Source organism: Paramisgurnus dabryanus, chromosome 4 (genome assembly GCF_030506205.2).
Source record: "Paramisgurnus dabryanus chromosome 4, PD_genome_1.1, whole genome shotgun sequence".
Taxonomy (NCBI): domain Eukaryota; kingdom Metazoa; phylum Chordata; class Actinopteri; order Cypriniformes; family Cobitidae; genus Paramisgurnus; species Paramisgurnus dabryanus.
In genome coordinates, this window is record NC_133340.1 from 5,147,874 (window position 1) to 5,170,030 (window position 22,157).

At 37.3% G+C, this 22,157-nt stretch overlaps 1 protein-coding gene across 1 annotated transcript in view; it reads left to right on the forward strand.

Moving 5' to 3' along the window:
- Positions 1–22,157, forward strand: part of fbxo41 (F-box protein 41) — a 50,415-nt gene that overhangs the window by 27,088 nt on the left and 1,170 nt on the right. The window contains exons 4-12 of the mRNA XM_065265473.1: positions 686–759; positions 6,814–7,175; positions 12,458–12,681; positions 12,842–12,957; positions 13,532–13,684; positions 14,128–14,223; positions 15,535–15,653; positions 16,451–16,609; positions 17,555–17,670. Coding sequence (XP_065121545.1) covers positions 686–759; positions 6,814–7,175; positions 12,458–12,681; positions 12,842–12,957; positions 13,532–13,684; positions 14,128–14,223; positions 15,535–15,653; positions 16,451–16,609; positions 17,555–17,670 — 1,419 coding nt within the window. The remainder of the gene's footprint in view (positions 1–685; positions 760–6,813; positions 7,176–12,457; positions 12,682–12,841; positions 12,958–13,531; positions 13,685–14,127; positions 14,224–15,534; positions 15,654–16,450; positions 16,610–17,554; positions 17,671–22,157) is intronic.

The window sequence follows — 22,157 nt, forward strand, 5'->3', positions numbered from 1 at the left end:
ATTCAGCTGGTCTGGCGCTAGCACTTTTAGCATAGCTTAGCATAATTCATTGCATCTGATTAGACCATTAGCATCGCGCTAAAAATAACCAAAGAGTTTTGATATTTTTCCTATTTAAAACTTGACTCTTTTGTAGTTACATCGTGTACTAAGACTGACATTAAAGGGTGCGATTTTCTAGGCAGATATGATTAGGACTATACTCTTATTTTGGGGTAATAATCAAGGACTTTGATTATGTAACATGGCTGCAGCAGGCGTAGTGATATAACGCACTGCCCGAAAATAGTACCCTGCCATTGAAAGTAACCAAGGGGACTATTTTCGGGCAGTGTGTAATATCACTACGCCTGCTGCATCCATGTTACATCAGCAAAGTCACTGATTATTACGCCAGTTTGAAAGTAAAGTTCCTAGCCATATCTGCCTAGAAAATCGCAACTTTTTATTTTCTGTCGGTCTTAGTTTAAAAAAAGCTTTAGTTAAAAAAAAAAGAGAAGTAAATGCCACATCTAAATGATAATGATAGAGAGGAGAAATATATGTTGCTTTCATTATTAACAGGTTAACACTGTTTGATTTTGCTTATATTTTGTCTCTTTCTGATGTAGAGATGCATCTGTTCTGTTTATTAGGCATCATGGTTGGAATAGACTCATAATGTTTGTCTCTGTTTCACCCACAGAGAAATTCCAGCATCTCCGGGGCATCCAGGGGAATGTACCAAGTGTCAGATCGACGTTCCTCCCCTAGCACTGCGTAAGTCTTGAGATAGCAGAATTCTACCTATTGACTTTTTTTAACACAATATCAGTTGTTTCCAGCCACATCTAAATTGGCTGGTTTAATTAGAGATGGTAAAAGAATTAGATTTTCCCTCACAATATTATAAAAATATTCTCGTATAAGAATCGAATATAAGTTACATTTTTCTTAAGGATTATTTGAAGAAAAATAACAAAAAGTCCGAGAAAACAAGGAGGCAAAATTTACTTTTACATTACTCCACACACTCCCATTCCTTTCGATCAAATAAGGGGAAACTTACCTTGTCTTTTTTGAATAATGGTAGTCTACCCGCATTCACAAACATACAAAACGTGCTAGACTTGCGAAACATCTCAGTCTCATAAAAATTCCTCTTTTAGAAATGTCAGCCAGATAATGGCCCAATCTGAAAAACTGATGCTTATGACATCACAGGCATCTCACTGCCCCTCCACTTTAAAATAATTGGCTACATTTTTTGAGTGGCAGCAAAGTCAGCCAATCAGTAATGAGATTGCAAGTTAAGCCAGTAGGGGGAGCCATATAGGTGCAAAATGACTTAATAGAGTTAATAGAATCCTAATAGAGCTATCTGAGAGAGGTTTTTAGGAAGCTTCTAAGGTATTACAGACCCAAACAATTTTTTTTTTTGTCTACATGTCACATGACAAAACAAGGATAAATACCCCGTTCAATCATTCTATGTCACCTTTAAAGGTCCCGTTTTTCCTGTGTTTTTGAAGCTTTGATTGTGTTTACAGTGCACAATATAACCTGTTCACGGGATATTTTTCATACAATTTACTTATTTCTATAACGCTGTTTTCACCTTCGTAAAAATGGGCTGATGTCTTCCTTTGTTCTATGAAGTCCCTTCTTCAGAAAAACGTAATGAGTTGTGATTGTTTAGCTAGTTTAGTGTGTTGTGATTTGACAGCAGCTTAGCTTAGCAGAGCCGTTTAAGCCAAAGCTGGCAACTGACGTATTCCTGTTAGCGGAGTTTAGTCAAAAACTCTTTTATTGACGTCATTCAATTGGGAAGTAGAGGTCTGTAGTCCAAACTGGCCGTTCGTTGTATGCTTTGAAAGGGGAACTCTGTTAAAGAAAATATATCGCCTGGCAGTGAACTTTGAGCTTTATAATTTTGCAGGTATTACTTATGCACTAACGGCAACATTACACACCAACTAAAGTTTAAAAAATACTAATATATAATATATGACAATTTAAATAACTATAGAGACTAAACAGAATCTTAGTATAGTCTATCTCAAGTCACATATTGGTAAAATATTGTAACTTGTTTGTAATTTATCTTAAAATGTGGCACCGGACTTTTGCAGCTAAATCTCAAATAACAGAGCAGAAAGATTGCGTTTCATCTTGTTTTATCTGCTGTATGCTGGAATCTGTCTGGTTTATGTGTCTAGGAAAAAACTGTTGCATTTACCTCAGGGTTAAACCAGTCTGTAATATCTCAGACATGCAGATGGTATGTGAAAAGAGATCTTACATGCACAGATACACACACACACACGCACCAAAACAAGCGCACACAAACACACACACACACACACACACACACACACACACACACACACACACACACACACACATTCTGGTTTACATGTTTTGTGGGGACATTCCATAGACGTAATGCATTTTATACCATACAAACTGTATATTTTATTCCCCTTACCTGCCCCATTCCCTAACCCCAACCATCACAAAAACCTTTCTTGTACCTTATATTTTCAATAAACATCATCTTGTTAGATTTATAAGCTTGTTTCCTCATGGGGACATCAAAATGTCCCCACAAGGTCACAAAAACACTGGTATTCCTATCTTTGTGGGGACAATTGGTCCCCACAACGTGACAATTACCAGGTACACACACACACACACACACACACACACACACACACACACACACACACACACACACAAGAAGGACTAGGCAAAGACATTTAAAGTAAGCACTCATCACTGTCTCTTCAAAAGCTTTGGGTACTGACAGTACTTACGGTCATAAGTTCATAGCCTTATTCTTTGACATACTGTACTTTAGTTTGCCAGACAGACTGTGTGTGTGTGTGTGTGTGTGTGTGTGTGTGTGTGTGTGTGTGTGTGTGTGTGTGTGTGTGTGTGTGTGTGTGTGTGTGTGTGTGTGTTTGTGTGTGTGTGTGTGTGTGTGTGTGTGTGTGTGTGTGCTTGTGCGTGCGTGTGCGTGCGTGCAAACAGACTGTGGGTTTTAACAAATGCAAATTGTATTAATTATTTACAGTAGATGTCATGAGTTTCAAGTTATGCCACTATGCTGACTTTAGCCGGACTTAACAGAGGTCATTTAATGTAAAGTACACACATTAGAAGTCTTAAAGTTACAGCAGCCCAAACTGTTTAATTTTAAGGACCAGAGGGAGGATGGAAATTTAAGGTTAAATTATGTCTATTTATGGTGCAAGAAATTATAGAAAATTGCTTATTCACATCATGAAATAACTGGCTACTAACCAACAGCACTACATTGTATATTTGAATAAGTTTTGTTTCATTCAAATGTTTTATGTCATACAGTTTTTTTTGGGGGGGGGGGGCACGAAGGACATGCCAAAAAAATTTGATAACCATTGCCTTTAGGTACAAATAATATATACATTTGTTACCAATATGTATTCTTGAGGTACAAGTAAGAATTCTTTAGGTGCAAAGCTATACTTTTTAAAAGCCCCAGTGACAAAACCACCAGACAACAGTGTATACAATATGTGCTATATTTTGTTCAATTTTATAAATCATAATCACTAAGATTTAGTTGTTAACCAATCACTTGTTGACAGCATTGAGCATGTCTGTACACTCAAATGACATTCATTTGCTTCAAAAACAAGTAAAGTTTAATTTTTAGATATTCAGCATTTAATGTGATTCTGTAACGCACCTCTGTGTTGCTGATCTTTTAACAGGGTTATGTGAATAAATGGCACCATCTGGCTGTTGTATGTGCGTGTATGTCTGCTGCGGATGGGCAGGCATGTGCATCGAGTCATTTGGTGTACTGACATGAAAGGAAGGAGAGTGGGTTGCAGAGTCTGTCATCCCTAAATATGACATCACAGATGCCATAGGTCTTCCTCTTGAGTCAGACTAGAGAGAAAATATCAAACAGCATTTCATTATGACATAAACACCATCACTATTTACAGTATAATGACATAACATTAATCTAGAATATTTTAATACCAGTTGTTTATGCAATGTTTAAGTAATACCAGCATGTGCTAAACATTAATTTTATCTCTTGTAAATACGAAAGGAATAATTGAAAACAGACCGTCTTAATTATATAAAAAAGTGTGCATTATTATTTAATAATTCAAAGGACCAGAGTCAATTATTCTGCTTATACCACGGTTACCACAAACATTGGGTCTCATTCATTAAAGCGTAACTAAACCCCTGGTCAGAGCCTGACTCCACCCACTGGCAATATTAGAAAAATGCAAGAAAAGTGGTCAGATCCCAACGGAGATAGAGGGTACGAACTAAGCTCGTACCAAGTGTGTGGTGAGATCGTAACAAGGGCGTGGTGAGCTTGAACCTGCTTACGTCACAAGTAATTTTTTGGACCCAACATCCAATAGAAAAATTCAACTGCAGAAGCCACCGTTCAACCTGAAGAGGGCAGCACTCAGACGTTTTTACACCATATATTGTAGTATTGAAACACTTTATATCCAAATGTCAAAATACTTCCTAAAATCAATAAACAGCACTAATGAAGCATCGTTCTTACAGATAATTAACTAAAAAAGGTGGTTTAGGGTTTAGTTACTCTTTAAGCATGCTTACGCACAAATTTGTGCGTGATATGTGCGTACGGATGTTTCACAAACAAATCGTGATTCAACAAATTTTTTTGTATCAAAATGTCTTTTAAATGTACGCAAAAAAAAAAAAAAAAACTAAAACTCGTATGCAATAATCATGTACGCTAATCAAATAGGCTATAATTATAATGTGTATAATAATGTTGATATATACAATTTACATGAATATATTTTATATTACAATATTTTCTGTATTATATATTATTAAACATTATATTTTTTTATCATATTATTATTATTATTATTATTATATACATTATATTACACATTATTATAGCCTGCTTATTTTTTCTAAACAAAAAAATAAGGATTTCTTTTCGAGCTCTTTTGCTTCTATGACAAACTGCTCTAAAATGTTCTGTTGGCCGGCGCTGCAGAAAGTCCTTATATGGAGCTGATTTGGGTGTGTTTTATGCAAATTACCAACCGTGTGCATGCAGCCACTCATGAAGAACACTCCAAATTCAAAACAAGTATAAGAACAAATTCATGTGAGTACACACATGTTGTGAATTAGGCGGAAAGTTTTTGTGAGAAGTTCAAGTGTGCGTATAAATACGAAAAACATACGCAATTATTAGTGAATTAGACCCATTTCTCTTGTGGTTATTTTGAGACATTTGACCAGGCCAGATGTGCGTTTATCCAAAAATAATTCTCAATGAATCGCAATAAGCATTCAACAGCCCCGTTGTAATAATAAATACATATGAAATAGCAGATATTATTTAAAGCAGCAATCTGTAACTTTTTCCGGTCTATCAACAGCTCTCTTTACAACATGAAACTGCAGATTACTTTACATACTTTTTATATGTGAGCCAAAGGCAAACTGACCATACCATGAAATCGTACCTGGTTTTTATTAAAAACTTATCCGTTCATTACAGATTGCAGTTATAAGTTTCCCTATATGTATATAAAGTACATTTCCCCCCCTCGAGCTATTTTGTTGATTCTGACTGACCCTGGTCTGTACAGGAAGTATTTTGTGTGCTTTTTGTATTAAAGTGCTTTTTAAGACTTACACTGTCAGGAAATAAAGTAAAAAATTTGTCAATATCTGTCACTAGGGTGGTACAAAAATGTATTAGTCTACCAGGTTGTTCTGTTGACTACAGTAACACTTTGTCTCTTGAAGGCTCAGTAAAAGTCTCTGAACTGTAACATCTGGAGAGTGACTGAGTATCTGGCTGGAATCCCTAGGGGAAATTCTGTTCCTGCTATAAGCCTTAGATGAGAGCATTCCTTACCCACAATTCCATGCGAACTACAACACTGATTTAAGTTTAGTGATATCTCTTATAATGGGAAACTAGACAGCCCTATATCCTCAGGTCACGCGTGTTCATTAAAATACTTTCTTCTTTCCCAAACTTTTATGTAGATAGCTGTGACTTACTATAAGTAAAGTCCTATTTTTAAGTTGATTTCATTAAAAAGTGTGCTTTGTGTGAATCACACCAGTGGCAGACACAGGAAGTGTTCAAGGTATCACATTCATTATTTCTGGTGATGTTGGAGGAAGTTTTTTGCCTTGGTTTAGTGTTGTGAACCCCGAGCTCACACAATCATTAACTGAGGGGTGTTTTGCTTGAGAACGGCGGTGAGTCAACCATTATAAGGAAAAACATTATAAGGAAATAACCCATTACTCATTCAGGCTAAAAAATAACATTTTGTAAAGTTAGTGCTATTATTCTTTCTTACCACAATTTAAGTCTCATATTTCTAAATTAGTGGGTGTGTGTTTATGCGTTGGTAGATTGTATGCACCATATTTCAAATATGACGAAGCCATAGAAAAGCTTTGTGCATGAATAAAAATAAATAAAAAATAAAGATTAATTCAAAAGTAAAATAAAATAAAAAAAGTGCTTATATGCATAAAGGGGGTCAAATTGCTGTGATTTGTTATAAATTGCAGATTACTTTATAATTGAATCATTTAATTATTTGAAAATAATTTGTATCCGTTTCACATCGTGCCACATTACCACCTTAGTTAATCATCAATTCTTTTTTACATGTGTCAACTAATTATCAGCCAGGCCTGATTTCTATCTTATAAAAATGTTTCAAAGCATAAATACTTTCAATATTGTGGCTTTTTTCCCCCCCGCTAAACTTCCTTCTGTACACTTCTCAACAGAGCATCAGGACGGGGAAAGTCAGTGTCTCAAGGTTCAGGAGGTTATGACAGTGACAGCGTGGACCTCCATGCTCTGGAGGACTGCCCTGATGCACAGTACTATCACGTCCAGTGCCGGCTTGGGGAGGGAGGCGGAGGAGGCTACGAAAGAGCGGGCGCTTCTCGGAGTTGGGGTCTCCGCAAGCAGGCCATCCAGAACTGGCAGCGCCGGCCGTACCGGAACAGCACAGAGGGAGAAGAGGGCGACGTGTCAGATGTGGGCTCCCGCACCACCGAGTCCGAAGCAGAGCTGTGGGAGCAGGACAGGAGAGCGGAATGTCAGCAGCATGCGCCGAGCCGTGGGGGATACAGACTTTCTTCAGGTGTGTTGACTTGTGGAGGAAAGATTTTTCTGTCCGTCTTACTGTTTGTTTGCCTGATTTAGGCATCTCAGACATGCTATCGGCGTTCGAAAGCTCTAAAATGTTGCCTTTGGAGACAAAAAATAGGCCAATTCTGTAGCAAATTGCAAATGTCATTTTGTTGTATCTTACTCTGTGAGATAATAATTTGGATAACAGTTTTTCAGGCCCAGGGCTCTGGGTCTCACTGTGCTCACTCTCTAAACAATGACGATACAGTGAGGTCAAAAGATCGGGACGCCAACCGAAGGAAATTATGTCAGCATGAGCGCGAATGCCGTCAGGACAACAGGCCAGAGAGCAGTAAGAGCATGTGTCAGAAAGCCATGAGTAACGTTCAGAGTTTCCACCTACTGACTCCAAGTCAGCGTAGGAAGAGTGTGAGTAACAGTCTGCATAATCCCAAAGCATATGCATCACAAAGAATGGGACCTAGGGTCATAATATAAAGGAGACTGGGGCTAGTTGTCACAAGGGCTAGCTGCCCAAAAGCCTTTGCAAAAGTGTGTTTTCTCTAGCGGTTGTTTTGTATGTTGGTTGCAAGCCCCTAGGCTAGTTCAAGAACCTCTTTGTAAATTCAGTGTTAGATTTCAATATCGTCATATTTTGTTATAGCTGCTGGGTGAACAAATGAAGAGGAAATAAAACCACACAGCATACATTAAGGCAGTGGCTAACAATATATTAAAAGAAAATGTAGCAAAAAGCATTTCTTTCTCAGAAGATCCTAGTTTTTACCTTTTGAAATTTTGCTGCTTTATATATTGGTTTCATGTGATGTTACTTTCATGTTAACCAGGCTGTTAATAGTGTGACAACATGCCCCAGCACCTGTCAATAGATGGTTTATTACAATATTGCCAGTAAAGGTTGCTGACACATTTAACATTATTATTGAAGATCTGAAGGTATGCACCTAATAAACCTATCCAGAGAAATATTATAATTTCTAACCATCAGATTGTGCGGGAGAACATGTAAGTAGTAACCTCTGCAGGATATATTTTTATCACCTGACCATTCAGAGCTTTTTTCTTTCTTTGTAACTTCCTATCATGGGCAAGATCAAGATTGTAGATGAAGCAGTCTAGTGAAATCTCTTCCAGCAACCACCCATCAGTTTACAGCTTCTCTGCTGTTGTTTAGCACCATTTGATCTTTTTCTGATCCTATTTGGGTGACAGCTTCTGGCAGATTTTTCTTGGTAGATATATGTGTAAATTTAGGCAAATGATGCAAACACATTTTTCAGAGGCTAACTCTCTTTAGCGTAGCTTATATGACTCAGGAGAGCCGTCTGTCAGGTGGGAACTGTTAGAAAGAGATGGTTGGCTGCTAAATGCATAATTTGGAGGATGTACAACACCTGTGGGAGGGAGTGAGAACAGCCCATCCAGCCTTGGAACTATGCTTTAATGTAGTTTTGGCGCCACCATATGGACGTGTTTAGTATTGCAGCAACCTCTAATACAATTTTTCAAATATATGTGTGAGCTTTTAAAGGTGCCGTAGAATGAAAACTGTATTTATCTAGGCAAAGATGAATAATAAGAGTTCTGTACATGGAAATGAAATGTCATGAGTCTCAAACATGATTGTTTCCACCTTCTTATGTAAACCTTGTGCATGCAAAAGACAGCTGGAAAACAGGCCAATCTCAACATAACACCGATTGTGACGTTACAGTCGAGATGTACACCCCAACACTGAATTAATGACAATGATGTTTCAATGCTAAAAACAAAGTTGTGACTGCTGAGTTAGCGCTATATGCTAGTTAAAGGACAAGTTCGGTATTTTACATTTAAAGCCCTGTTTTCAGATTGTTTATGATGAAATAGAACGGTTTTGACTGAAATTTCAACATATGCGGCTGCCCCGAGAATTTTGGGGGGTTTGTGTTTCAGCTCCTACCTTTACAATGGGTTTAATGGTGCACTGGAACAATCCTTCCTAAAATGCATTAAACGTTCATTTACAAAGACGTGAAACTCACCGAGTGGTCAGGGGTGTTCACTGATATGTTCACACAAAAATCGCTGCAAAATACGCACTCCAACAGGTTTTATCGTAGTTTTTGCCAACTCCATTGACTTGTATTAGATGTCCTGTGAGGTACGGTATTACTCCGCACCGGGAACTTTGTTTCTATTCTTGCAATTGGCAATGGCAGATTAGCGCCACCACCTGGGCTGGAGTGTCTATTATTCAAGCGCTAAGCGGAAGAATGTACGGGTGTGAGGCGTTTGGAAAAATAGGTCCACAAGTTAACAACGAATGCTAAAACAGCTGTTGGAAAGCATCTTTTGCATCTTTTGAATTTAGGCTGAAGTTCTACTATTGGCGTTACAGTTATGTTTTGCAGGTCCATACTGGAAAGAAAAATACAAACATACCATTCAGAAATGTCAATTTTCAATCTCCAAACAATTGTTTATTCCTCAAAATCAGACATATAAGGTCTGTTTGCTTTGAGCTACCAGCTTATTGACTGACAGCCAATCAGAGCAGAGCTCAACATTATTATTCATATCCCTTTCAAATAAGGTAATAATGGACCATTTAATTCTAAATAGACATTTAAAAATATTTCTGGATACTTTTTGCACGTAATAGCCACATACTTTCTAAGTAGATATCAGAGAGCAATTTAACACATTATTTCAATGCATTCTTTAGCACCTTTAATGTTTAGGGACATCACAATAATTGAGGGTACTTTGTTTTCACTATAATTATGCGTTTTAATCTTTGTGTCACCTTGCTGCTATTGTATTTGCATTACATTATATTTATATAAATGTTAAAATGAGTCAAATTCAAACATTGATAAAAATGTTATGTGTTCTACATGGCATTTATATGTGAAAATAAATTGCATGTGGAGAATTTTTCAGTAGCAAAAACATTACATGATGTTACTATATTAAAAATAACAGTACCGAACAATTACAAGTCAAATAGTGACAAGCGAGTGTCAATAAAGAATTCAATGCTAATTCTCTAGCATGTTGTTTAAATGCTGTATTAATGTCATATATTACACGGCTCGTTGAAATGCTTGATTCTTATTGGCCAGACTCAAAACTATAACACAGGGTACACAGACCCTGTCATTTTTATAGGTACAGTTTAACATCACACAAAATTAAATATAAATATTATAATAATATATATGACATTATATTTACAAGTGATTACTGAAAGTAAACGTTTTGCATTTGTTAAAAATGAGCAAATAAAATATTTCAAATAAATATTTAATGCTCCTTACCTTACTTACGAGGTAAATAGGCGTGTAATAAGCGGGATAATGTACAAGCAGCCGGTTGTTATCATGAAATAAGCCCCTTAGGTTTGATACAAGACCCTCCATTTCTTGTCAGGTCCTGATCACAGTCGGGGTTTATGTAAGGGATAATGTAGAGGCAGCCGGTAGTTATTGTAGCAGCGCGTCGGGTCCTGATCACACTGTCGGGGCTTATTTCCCAATAACTACCGGCTGCCTCTACATTATCCCGCTTATTACACGGCTACTTGCCACATAAGAAAAAAAACTGGACATGAATATGAATTTGAAACATTTTATTGGCATATTTGTTTTAAATTAACATTTTTATCCTTCCGCGAAACTTTGCACAGATGCATAAAATGATCGTAATACCTTATTAAGATCCTCTGCTTTATACTTGTCTGTCTCCATTTTTTCTCTTTTAGTCAGTCTTTGAGAAGTTTTAATGCCCATTCTGTATTTTTTGTGTGTTGGCTTCGTAGCTGTCATGCTCTATTTTGTCAAGTTCAGTCTCAGTAAGCTCTCTGTGTCTTGTCGTGGTTGTCGAGTGTTTGTCACAAGATGGCGCCAAACAGACAGTAATCTTTATTGATCTTTATAGACCAATTTAGAGTAGACGTCACAGTTACGTCACTGCAAGCTGCGCGCGCAATGCGGTTGCAGAAAAACAGTGGAAATGAATTAGACACGAGTGAAAAGAGCAAGATAACTCACTGGAAAATGTCCGGTTGTGCTGTTAAGTGTCAGAATAAGAATGCCAAAAAAGATGGCTTTCATTTTTATAGAATACCATCGTCAAATACATCATTTGAAGATAAACGTAGGTGTTTATGATTACAATAAGCCCTTAAACGGACAGAATGGAGCGAGGAAATCATCTGGAAATCTTTTAATAATTAGAATAGAAAATAAGTAGAGAAGATGTCCGGTGTTCTGTCGAAGTCTGTTCCCTCCATGTGTTTCTTATAGCGTTTTTATCATGTTACAATTATAATTTATTAAGGAAGAAATAATAAAAACTGTAAAATATGAAATATTTAATAAACGCTATTATATATTATACATGTTAGTATTGCTTTTACATGTACTTTAGCGATTCAGACTGTAAAAATATTTGATTTAGCAAAAAAGAACAATACATATACATTACATACATGCATATCAGTAGCCAAGCCATTTAAACTTTTGATCTATCTAAAAAAATAAACGTAATGTGATTAAAACGCTATAAGAAACATTGCACTAAAGGGAAACATAAAGGAATCAGACTTCGACAGAACACCGGATCCATAAAAATCACGGTTTAATGCTAAAACACTTCACAACCCTACTGCGGAGCAGTCACTTTCTGCAACCAGTTTGGCTCCGCCCACAAAAAACGTCATCTCTGTTTGCAAACACGAAATTGGTCTATTGGCGCGGAGCGATTTTACTCGTGCAAGTAGTCCGGTTATGCGTTATTATTTTGGAGCGGTTATTATTTGAAAAGAACGAACCTGCAAATGTCTCAACTGACCAATCAGAATCAAGCATTCCAGAGAGCCGTGTAATAATTCTGCGATAACAACCAGCTGCTTATACATTATCCCTTACATGTGAGATATGCATTTGCCATTATTTACCCATGATTACCTAACTGCAACACAAAATAATAATTTAGCATATTGTTTTAGCAGAAGTGGATATTTTACTCAGAAAGTAACAGTACTGAAATGCATCCTGTGCTGTATTTACCAAGTCATCCAAAACCATATATAACATTTGTGGATGGAAAGAAAATATATTAATAAGACACTATTCACTAAAGATAGATATTAATAGAATTAATAAAAAAAAACAGTTTTGAGTGCAACATTCCTTTAAATGTGTTTCATCTTCTTCATTGTTTCCTTTTAATGTGTTTCATCTTCTTCATTGTTTCTTATGTTCTCGCTTTCTCGTCTCTCTGAAGGAGGATATAAGCATTGCCGACACGACAAAAGTCCCTCTAAAATCAGTGAGGTGATCAGTCCTGAGGTGCTGAAGATGCGTGCCGCTCTCTTCTGCATCTTCACCTACCTAGACACTAAAACGCTCATGCGGGCTGCCGAGGTGTGCCGGGATTGGAGGTTTGTGGCTCGCCATCCAGCAGTGTGGACCAGAGTGCTGCTGGAGAACGCTCGCATCTCTTCAAAGGTTAGCAACAGTATTCATACTAAGACTTTTTAGGTATATTTTAAATGCACCAAATGATCTAAAAACATCTTACTTCACGCTAACATTAACATTATCTGTTATTTATCTGCATTCTTGACTGGTAAAAAAGCCAAGTTGACTCTCTCTCGCTGTGTTTTAGTTTTTGTGCACGTTGTCGCAGTGGTGCACACAGACCCATTCCCTGATCCTCCAGAATCTCAAACCCAGACAGAGGGGCAAAAAGGAAACAAAGGAGGAATATCTGAAGAGCACACGGTAACCACAGCGTCCCACCGCACCTGGTGTTTATTGCACTGTACTGAACCTGACGCTGATCGCGTGGCGGCAGGCTTCCCACAGCTCCGCACACCTCCGCCTTCCCTCAGAGCTATTTTTGCACTCATTCCTGATTGCGCTTTCACGCCAAACAGATACACGCTCGCTTGCACAATCTGACACGTGTGAAGTGTTTGTCCGGCTTGAGAACGGAGCAGAATGAGATGCCTGTTAATTGCTCTGCTAATTCGCCTCATCCGGAGTGACAGTCAGAAGCCCCTGGAGAAGTGTGTTTGCAATAGACACATTGGAGATACATGTTAATAAAAATTCTGACTGTCATGTATGCAATTTTTTGGTTTTGTAAAGCACAAGAGGAGAAAATTAGTGATCGACACTGTCAGTCCTCATTAACTTATAAAAAGGCAGTTATCAGCATTTTTTTTAATTTGCATCCCGTGTTAGAAGTCCAAAGGTTTTGAACGACATGAATGATGATGTGTAAATGACAAGAAGACCTAACTTAAAATATACAAATGCTGGCTGAACATAGACCTTTACATTTTTTGTTTAGTGGCTGTCTTGAGGAGGGTCTGGAGGCCTTGCTGAAAGCTACTGGCAGTAATCTACTCATCCTGAAGGTGTCTCATTGTCCCAATCTATTGACTGATCGCTCGCTGTGGTTGGCCAGCTGTTATTGCCGAGCGTTACAGGCCGTCACATACAGGTTGGTCCACAAGGGGTCACTAAATTACTTATATTTTGCTAAATTTGTGTGCATTAAGCATGCGTTTTTATATAGAGCGACTTTGTATTCAATCGATACGTTTATTTGATCATTATGTGCATTCTCTGGAATTGAACCCATGACTATTGCAATGGTATGTATAACTGGCTCAGACAACCAGTTTTCATACATAACAACTTTTCAATGCCACTTGAATTTTGTACTTGGGAGAAACAAAGTCACACTTATTTATATTTGTGCCTTTTGAAATGTATACATATACACTATTAACCATATAGATCCCATTACGTAGAAAGGATCATTGTTATCGTGTCTTGATATTCTGTTACTACAGACCGATCAAAACTGGGAATGTAATGACAGGAAGAGAAAGATCAGGTCTGAGTCTCACACTGGTTTTTCAAATGTCATATGTGTGTTAGGAGTGCCACAGACCCTGTTGGACAGGAGGTTATCTGGGCATTGGGAGCTGGTTGCAGAGACATCATTTCACTACAAGTGGCACCATTACATCCATGGTAAGACAGAATACAGAAAAATCTTTTTTAAAGACAGTCACATATATGTGATCCTATCTGTGAGATCCAGGCTAAAGTCTCATTGAATTATGAGAGTATAGGGGCATCAAGTTTGTTTTTACTCATTGATTTCACACGGGGTTTCAATCTTTGACATTACCTTACTCAGTCAATATTAATGATATCAGTGTTATATTTTCACAGAATGTAAATTATAAAAATACTTTAGCATCGACTGTGTCACATATTTGCTGTTTTGTTTAACTCATTCCCTGCCAGCCATTTTTTGAAAAGTTGCCCCCCAGCATTTTAGTGATTTTCACAAAAGTTTCACAAAATGCCAAAAATCCTTTCCAGGAATTTTTTTTCTAAAAATATATAAATATACAAATATATCAAATGAAAGAACAGACCCTCTGCTTTCAAACAAACAATAAACAAACAAACCAAACGGGTTAAAATTTGAAATTTTCTTAAAAAATACAAATTTTTTTAGCAAAAAGTTAAAATAATTGCATTTTTGTGAAGGAATTTTGTTCGAGATCACAATCAGAACGATTATCAAAACAGTTTAAAATTAGTAAATACTTTTTTGCTTCAGTTTTTTTGTGGATAAGCACGGTATTACAGATTATGGGCCAATCTCATTTCTTTGTCTTACCCCTTCCCCTACCCCTTCGTCTTTCTCTTGCCCCTCGAAACCAAGTGAAGGGAAAGGGCCAAATCGTTCCTCTAAAAATGAGATGCCACGCGATTACCGTTTGCGTCATCTCCCCTTGCCGCTAACTGGCTGCTGTGTCAACAGAGGCGACAACTTGACATAAACAAAGAAGATGCTGTCTCAGGTTGTGATATCGATTGCCTGAGCTGAGCTCAACAAATAGTGCATAACTTAGCTGCTAGCTAGCGGCTTAACTAGCGATTCAAAACAAAAAATGCTTGAACATTTTATTAAAAGTATCATAAAACATGAGTGTCATAATAAAATATCAATTAAACCACTGAAAATAAAATTTCTTACATTCGTGCGACTAAAAAATGCCGTAAAAAATGTTGATGCCGGTAATCCTGAGAAATTCCCACGTTAACGTTTACCCCTCTCTTTCAAGTGTGGTCCTTATTACACTTTGTTTCAAGGGCTATGTATCCCTAGCCCTTGATCAAAATGATAATTGAGACGCCACTTCCCCTCACATGGACGCGCAAAACCGAAGTCCTTAGCAACTGCATTCACTCCCAAAAATAAAATTTGATATATTTATGGGAGGAAAACTATTATCTATTATTCATAATATACTATTTTTTTTGCAGCCAGCAGCCAGCACGCTTCAGTAACAGGTGCCTACAGACGATTGGCAGATGCTGGCCACACCTACGAGCTCTGGGTGTGGGCGGGGCAGGCTGTGGCATACAGGGACTGGCTTCTTTGGGTAAGTTAGAATGAAATGAGTGCTTCCCTTCATTTTCTACTAAATCAAAACATTATTATTCATAAAGCTGTTCTCAGATCAGCACTACATGGCTACTCTATATCCTACTATCTAGACATTAAAGGTGCAGTGTGTAAATTTTAGCGGCCTCTAGTGGTGAGGTAGCGAATTGCAAGCAACAGCTCAGTCCACAGCTCACCTCTCGCTTTTGAAACTCATAGAGAAACTATGGTAGCCGCCACCGGAAAAACAGGTCATCAACGGAGACAACTTAAGTAAAAAAGTTTGTCCGTTAAGGGTTTCTGTAGAAACATGGCGGCACAAAATGGCGACTTTCACGTAAGGGGACCCTTGGTGTATGTAGATAAAAACGTCTCATTCTAAGGTAATAAATACATAATGGTTCATTATAAAAAGGTCTTTATACATCCCTGATAATATAGTTTTGTATATTATTTTGCATTTCTGTCAAGAGTTCCTTTCAAAAATTACACACTGCACCTTTAACTAAAGAGCGTGTACATGCTATTCGCATGGCGCCGTGGGACACAGAGATACATAGATAAAACTTTAACAATAACATGCTGCTATGATTAAACCAGAGGAATGTGTTTAATTGACTGTAAATAAATGTTTTCAACAGCTTTTAAGTACTGTACTGTACCGACTAAACTTACAGAATGGTTTCAACCTTTATAAAAACCACAAGACTTCCCGACTGCATTTAGCTGTTATAAAAAAATCATCAGAGTCTGAATCAATGATTTTCTTGGTTTTCTTTTTGTGCGTGTCTTCAGCGAGGAACTGCATGAGACTGCAGGTATTAGAGTTGGACCACGTCAGTGAGATAAATCAGGAAGTGGCTGCTGAGATGTGTCGTGAGGGACTGAAAGGTCTGGAGATGCTGGTGCTCACATCCACTCCTGTTACTCCTAAAGCCCTGCTGCACTTTAACAGTGAGTCCAAATGCTGATTCACATACTGATTCGTCATCTGTACTTTATTTATCCTTAACTAGTTACGTCAAACATCAGCCTAATTAAATCTTGATGTCAAAGATGTTTTAAACACTCAGGGGCGGTTTCCTGGACAGGGCTTATTAATTCAAAAACATCTTGCAATGATGTATCTTAACATATATCAGTACTGCTGTTTGGTCTCAATATGCTCACCAGTTTTTTTTTTCGCTGTAAAAATGTCCTTATACACAAGGCTTCAACTAAACCCTGTCTGGGAAACTACCGCATTTTTTAATTATAATTTCAGTCAATTTGCTGTTTGTCCTAATTTTTTGATTTGTTTTTGACATAATTTCAAGTGGCATTTCAAAGTAGTTTCTTAAATAAAAAAATCTCCTCATACTATCACGCTATAGGTAATTTTGTTACCTTCGTTTTATCACAATATTTGTTTCAGTGTTCAAAAGCTTTGTTCAGAGAGCAAATATGTTCAAATATTTGGCATATCCAACCCAAATCTGTCTAGTTTTTTATAATCTAGACAGCATGTTGAATATTCACAAACATGTATCTGATTGTGAGAACTAATTTGGATCGTTAGAAGTTGGGCCATGTTGTTAAATGCTAATCCTGTTTTCTTTTCCGGAGCAGAAACAACTGGATCTTCGATAGCCCCATCCTCGTGGCATTCCTTGTAACAGGAAGTGAAGAGAGGACGTTTTGATGAAGGGGGGAGATTAGCATTTTTGATTAAAGATTAATTTAAGGGGGACTTAATTTTATAGTTTTTAATTTCAATATCATTGTGATTTTAATACAGCTGAATTTCACCAGATATTAAGAATTGGAGCTTTACATTTTGAGTCATAAAATACTCCCACACTTCCTGTGAAAGAAACCCTCTTCTTTTTTTCCTCTGCCCACTCTCTTCTCTTTTCACAGGTGTGTGTCGTAACCTAAAGTCCATTGTAGTGCAGATTGGTATAGAAGACTACTTTGAAGACCCCAACAGTCCTGAGGCCAGAAAACTGTTTGATGAAATGGTGAATAAGCTCCAGGTATGGGATCATCAAAGCAGATGTTTTCTATTTTCAGGTCTCAGAAGTGAAGGCCAACGAAAAACTGCTCAGTGCAGGACTAAGGGGCAGATTTACCAACAGCTTGCGCCAGCATAAACCATCATTTTGTCAATAAATGACGACTGCCAGGGTTGGATCAGTAGCACTGCGGTCTAGTTATTATCTTATTGCATATGCATTTCTAGGAGTTTCCGTTTCAGACGCAACGTTTTTAGGAGGAGATTAATTAAAGTATTCATGCAACGTAATTTACTAATGTTGGCGTGAGTGGTATGAGTGGTCCTTTTAAATGCAAATGAGTTGATCTCTGCACTAAATGGCAGTGTCGTTGTTGGATAGTGCAGGTATTATCCCCTTCTGACATCACAGGGGGAGCCAAATTTCAATTACCTATTTTTTCACATGCTTGCAGAGAATGATTTATTAAAAATAACTAACTGGGTTGTTCCTTTTCACATTTTTTAGGTTGATACAAGCACTGGGGACCCAATTATAGCACTTAAACATGGTTTTTAGATTTTCATGATATGTCCCCTTTAATATCTGTCTAAAACAAAAAACTTGTGACTTTAATTTAAACACAATTACAGGCTGTGAATCAGAAATCTGAGAATTTCCTAGCAAAGTTGGAATGCCTTGGGACATTACAGATTGAGGCGCTTAACTCTTTCGCCGCCATTGACGAGATATCTTGTCAATCAAAAGAAAATTCTTCCCTGCCAATGACCAGATTTTCCGTCTTTCCGCAATACCGCTATTATCCACCAGGTGGCCGCAACTTTTTAAACCCGGAAGTATTGCCCTATGGCAAGCGGCTGCATGTCCGTGTCTGTTTTAAATATCGCTCTGAATGGGATCTCTATGAAAAGTCCGTCACAAATATGGAATTATCTCTGCTTTTTGCTCAAAATGTGGTGTTTTTGCAGAAAGCTACCCATATTCAAAAGCTGATTACAAAAGAACCACTGAAGGTAGGATGAAACGTTTTTTTTTTTTTTTTTTTTGAAAGCAGAGGGTCTGTTCATTCATTTGGTATATTGTATGTTTATATATTTAAAGAGTAACTAAACCCCAAACCAACTTTTTTTAGTTAATGATCTGTAAGAATGATGCTTTATTAGTGCTGTTCATTGATTTTAGTAAGTTTTTTTGACATTTGGATATAAAGTGTTTCAATACTACAATATATGGTGTAAAAACGTCTGAGTGCTGCCCTCTTGAGGTTGAACGGTGGCTACTGCAGTTGAATTTTCCTATTGGATGTTGGGTCCAAGAAATGACTTGTGACGTAAGCAGGTTCAAGCTCACCACGCCCTTGTTACGATCTCACCACACACTTAGTTCGTCCCCTCTATCTCCGTTGGGATCCGCCCACTTTTCTTGCATTTTTCAAATATTGCAGTGGGTGGAGTCAGGCTCTGACCAGGGGTTTAGTTACGCTTTAAAGAAGAACATTTTCTGGAAGGCATTAAACTTTGGTGAAAATCATGAAAAACGCTGGCGATGAAAGAGTTAATTAGGCAGGTCTGGATCGGCGATCTCTTCAGAATTGAGAACGAACTTTGTAACTATGCAGATCTTATTCATGCACAAACAGCCAAATAACCCACTATATAAACATGAAATCATATTATTTGAACCTCTTAAACGTATTCTGATTGTGCTTGAAGGGGTCTTTGATTGGATGAAAGGTGTTGGAGAACATTCTCAAGTTGTTTTTTTTTTTTGCTGTTGCTGCTTGTGGCGCTGCAAGAAATAACAGGTGGATGACATCAAAGTACCGTGAGAGCATTTCGATAGCAGTCGTCTCTGTATGACTTCTTGAATAGCTCTGGTGGGATTTTGATGTTATCTGCCGCCTGGTTCTTGTGGCACCACATTTAGTTGAAAAGCCTCTAGTATCAGTCACTGGGTAGATCAGCGTAGCAGTCAAAAAACTCAAAAAGCTCAAAATATGGGACGTCCCGGATAGTACAGGACAGTTGGCAACCCTAAACACAACTGTGCGGAGAGGTTTGGCAGCCAGGCAAGATTCAAGGACTAACATTGTATACATTTATTTTACACAGTGACATTAGGTTATAGTTGGTATGCTTTAGATATGATATATGAACAAAGGTAATTTACTTGTCATTTTGTTATCAGAACTAATGCCAAGTGGATGCAGAATTTCCGGTATCGGTTTCGCCCCAAAATTTTCATTCCGGTGCATCACTAATGAGGAACCATGAGTCAAATGAAAGTGATTCATCTCATGCATATGGTTTCTTTGAGGGCACCGGAAGCTGCCTCCTCTCTGCCTCTAGATGAGCTGGAATAGGAAGGGAAGCAGGTGGATTAGCCCACATTAAAATTCGAGTTGAAAGTTACTAACAGCAAACAGTGCTGAAATAGGTTGCTGTGGATGGCAGAGTGCATTGCTCCCTCTTGTATCAACTTTCTTAACAAGTACAAAATATATATGTTGTGAGAGCTGTGACCATAATTGTATAGCCTCAGTGATTTAAGCTGTGTATTTTAAAAAGGGGTCATGCAATGCCTTTTTTATTATTTTGTACTATTATCTGTGATCCACTTATAGAGTTAGAGAGGTTTTCACCTAAAAACGCGGATATTTTCCACTCTATTTCCACTGCCTTGATCTTTAAACACTGTTTTTGGGCATTCCGCATGAAAGACACCCACTGCTATTATTTGGTAACAGTGTTATATAATACCTGGTCTATAACAATGCAATAGTAAGACAGGATAAACAAAAACTTTACTCACAGACATGTGTTGCCCTGTTACAAACAAATCCGAAGAAAAATGTAGAGAACAAATGGACAGTGTCTTACTAACATAATAAGAATCTGTTTTGTAATGATCAGCCCTATTAACTGAGTTACAAAAGTTAAAAGTTTGAAATTAAATTAGTTAAAAGGATGAGACAAAAGAAATAAATTAAATAAGAATGGTGTATTTACAATATACACAATAGAATAACAAATCTAAAAGTCCAAGTGTGTTAAAAGTCCAAAGTATAATGTGTCCACCGTGTCTACAATCTAGTGCTTTCAAAAACCTGCATGGTGAGGCTTTTGAAACATTCACCAATTATGTGTTTCGAATCATTGGTTCGGAGCGTGATTCAAACTCGACAAGTCACGTGATTTTATCAAACAAGGCATTGTTACGTCATAACAATTTGGAAACGTTTCGAAACTCTAATGGTTCACCACTAGGGGGTGTTGATCTAAATATTAACTTACGAATCAGTGTCTATTATGCTTCACTAATTTCGGGTCTGTTTTAATATTACGAATGCTAATTTTGCATTTAAAGGGGACATATCATGAAAATCTGACTTTTTTCATGTTTAAGTGCTATAATTGGGTCCCCAGTGCTTCTATCAACCTAGAGAATGTGAAAAAGAACAACCCAGTAACTTAGTTTTGGTAAACCACTCTCTGCAAGCATGTGAAAATAGGTCATTGGAATTTGGCTCCCCTTGTGATGTCAGAAGGGGATAATACCACCCCAATCTGCACTATCCAACCACAGCACTGCCATTTAGTGCAGAGATCAGCTCATTTTAAAGGACACACCCAAAACAGCACATTTTTGCTCACACCTACAAAGTGGCAATTTTAACATGCTATAATAAATTTTCTATATGATATTTTGAGCTATAACTTTATATGCGTATTTGGGGACACCAAAGATTTATCTGACATCTTATAAAAATCTCGTGAAATGTCCCCTTTAAAGTGTTTTGTATAATGAGTGACATTAAAAACCAAGGCCGATTGTTTGGGAACATTTTGAGAACTTGAAAAACCATATCATTAGGTCTATGTAATCACCTGAAATACCACAGTAACACTAATATTTTATGATATTATAAATTATATTGAAAGCATTACACTGTTGTGAACATATTTGCAATTGTTTGTAGAAAGTGATTATGTTTGGGCCAATATCTCGTTGCCTTTACACACATTTTGACCAGCAGGTGTCGCCAGTGTGTATGGTGTTTGGAACGTTCGAAATAGTGAATCATTTTGCGAAGCAGTTGGTTCAATTGATTCAAAGCTTCGAAAAGCTTTGTTTCTACGATCACTAATACAATCCAAGAAAAGTGTTATTTAAAAGCATCTGGAATGGAAAGTCCAGTTAAAGAAATTCTAAGGGGCGGTTTCCCGGACAGGGCTTATCATAGTCCCAGGCTAAATTGCATGTTTAAGCTGCTTTCATTTAAAAAAATCTTGTCCTGTTTAATTTTAACAGATATCAGTGACATTGTCTTAAGATGCACACCTGTAGTGATGTTTGTTAAAACTTCTTAAATGACCTAATAAATTAAACTAAATCATGTCTGTGAAACTAGCACCAAAAGTATCATGGTTGAGATTTAAAAATAAATACATTTTGTGTTATTTAAAGAAATAGATTACCTAAAAATTATGAAGGGGATCATTTCAACA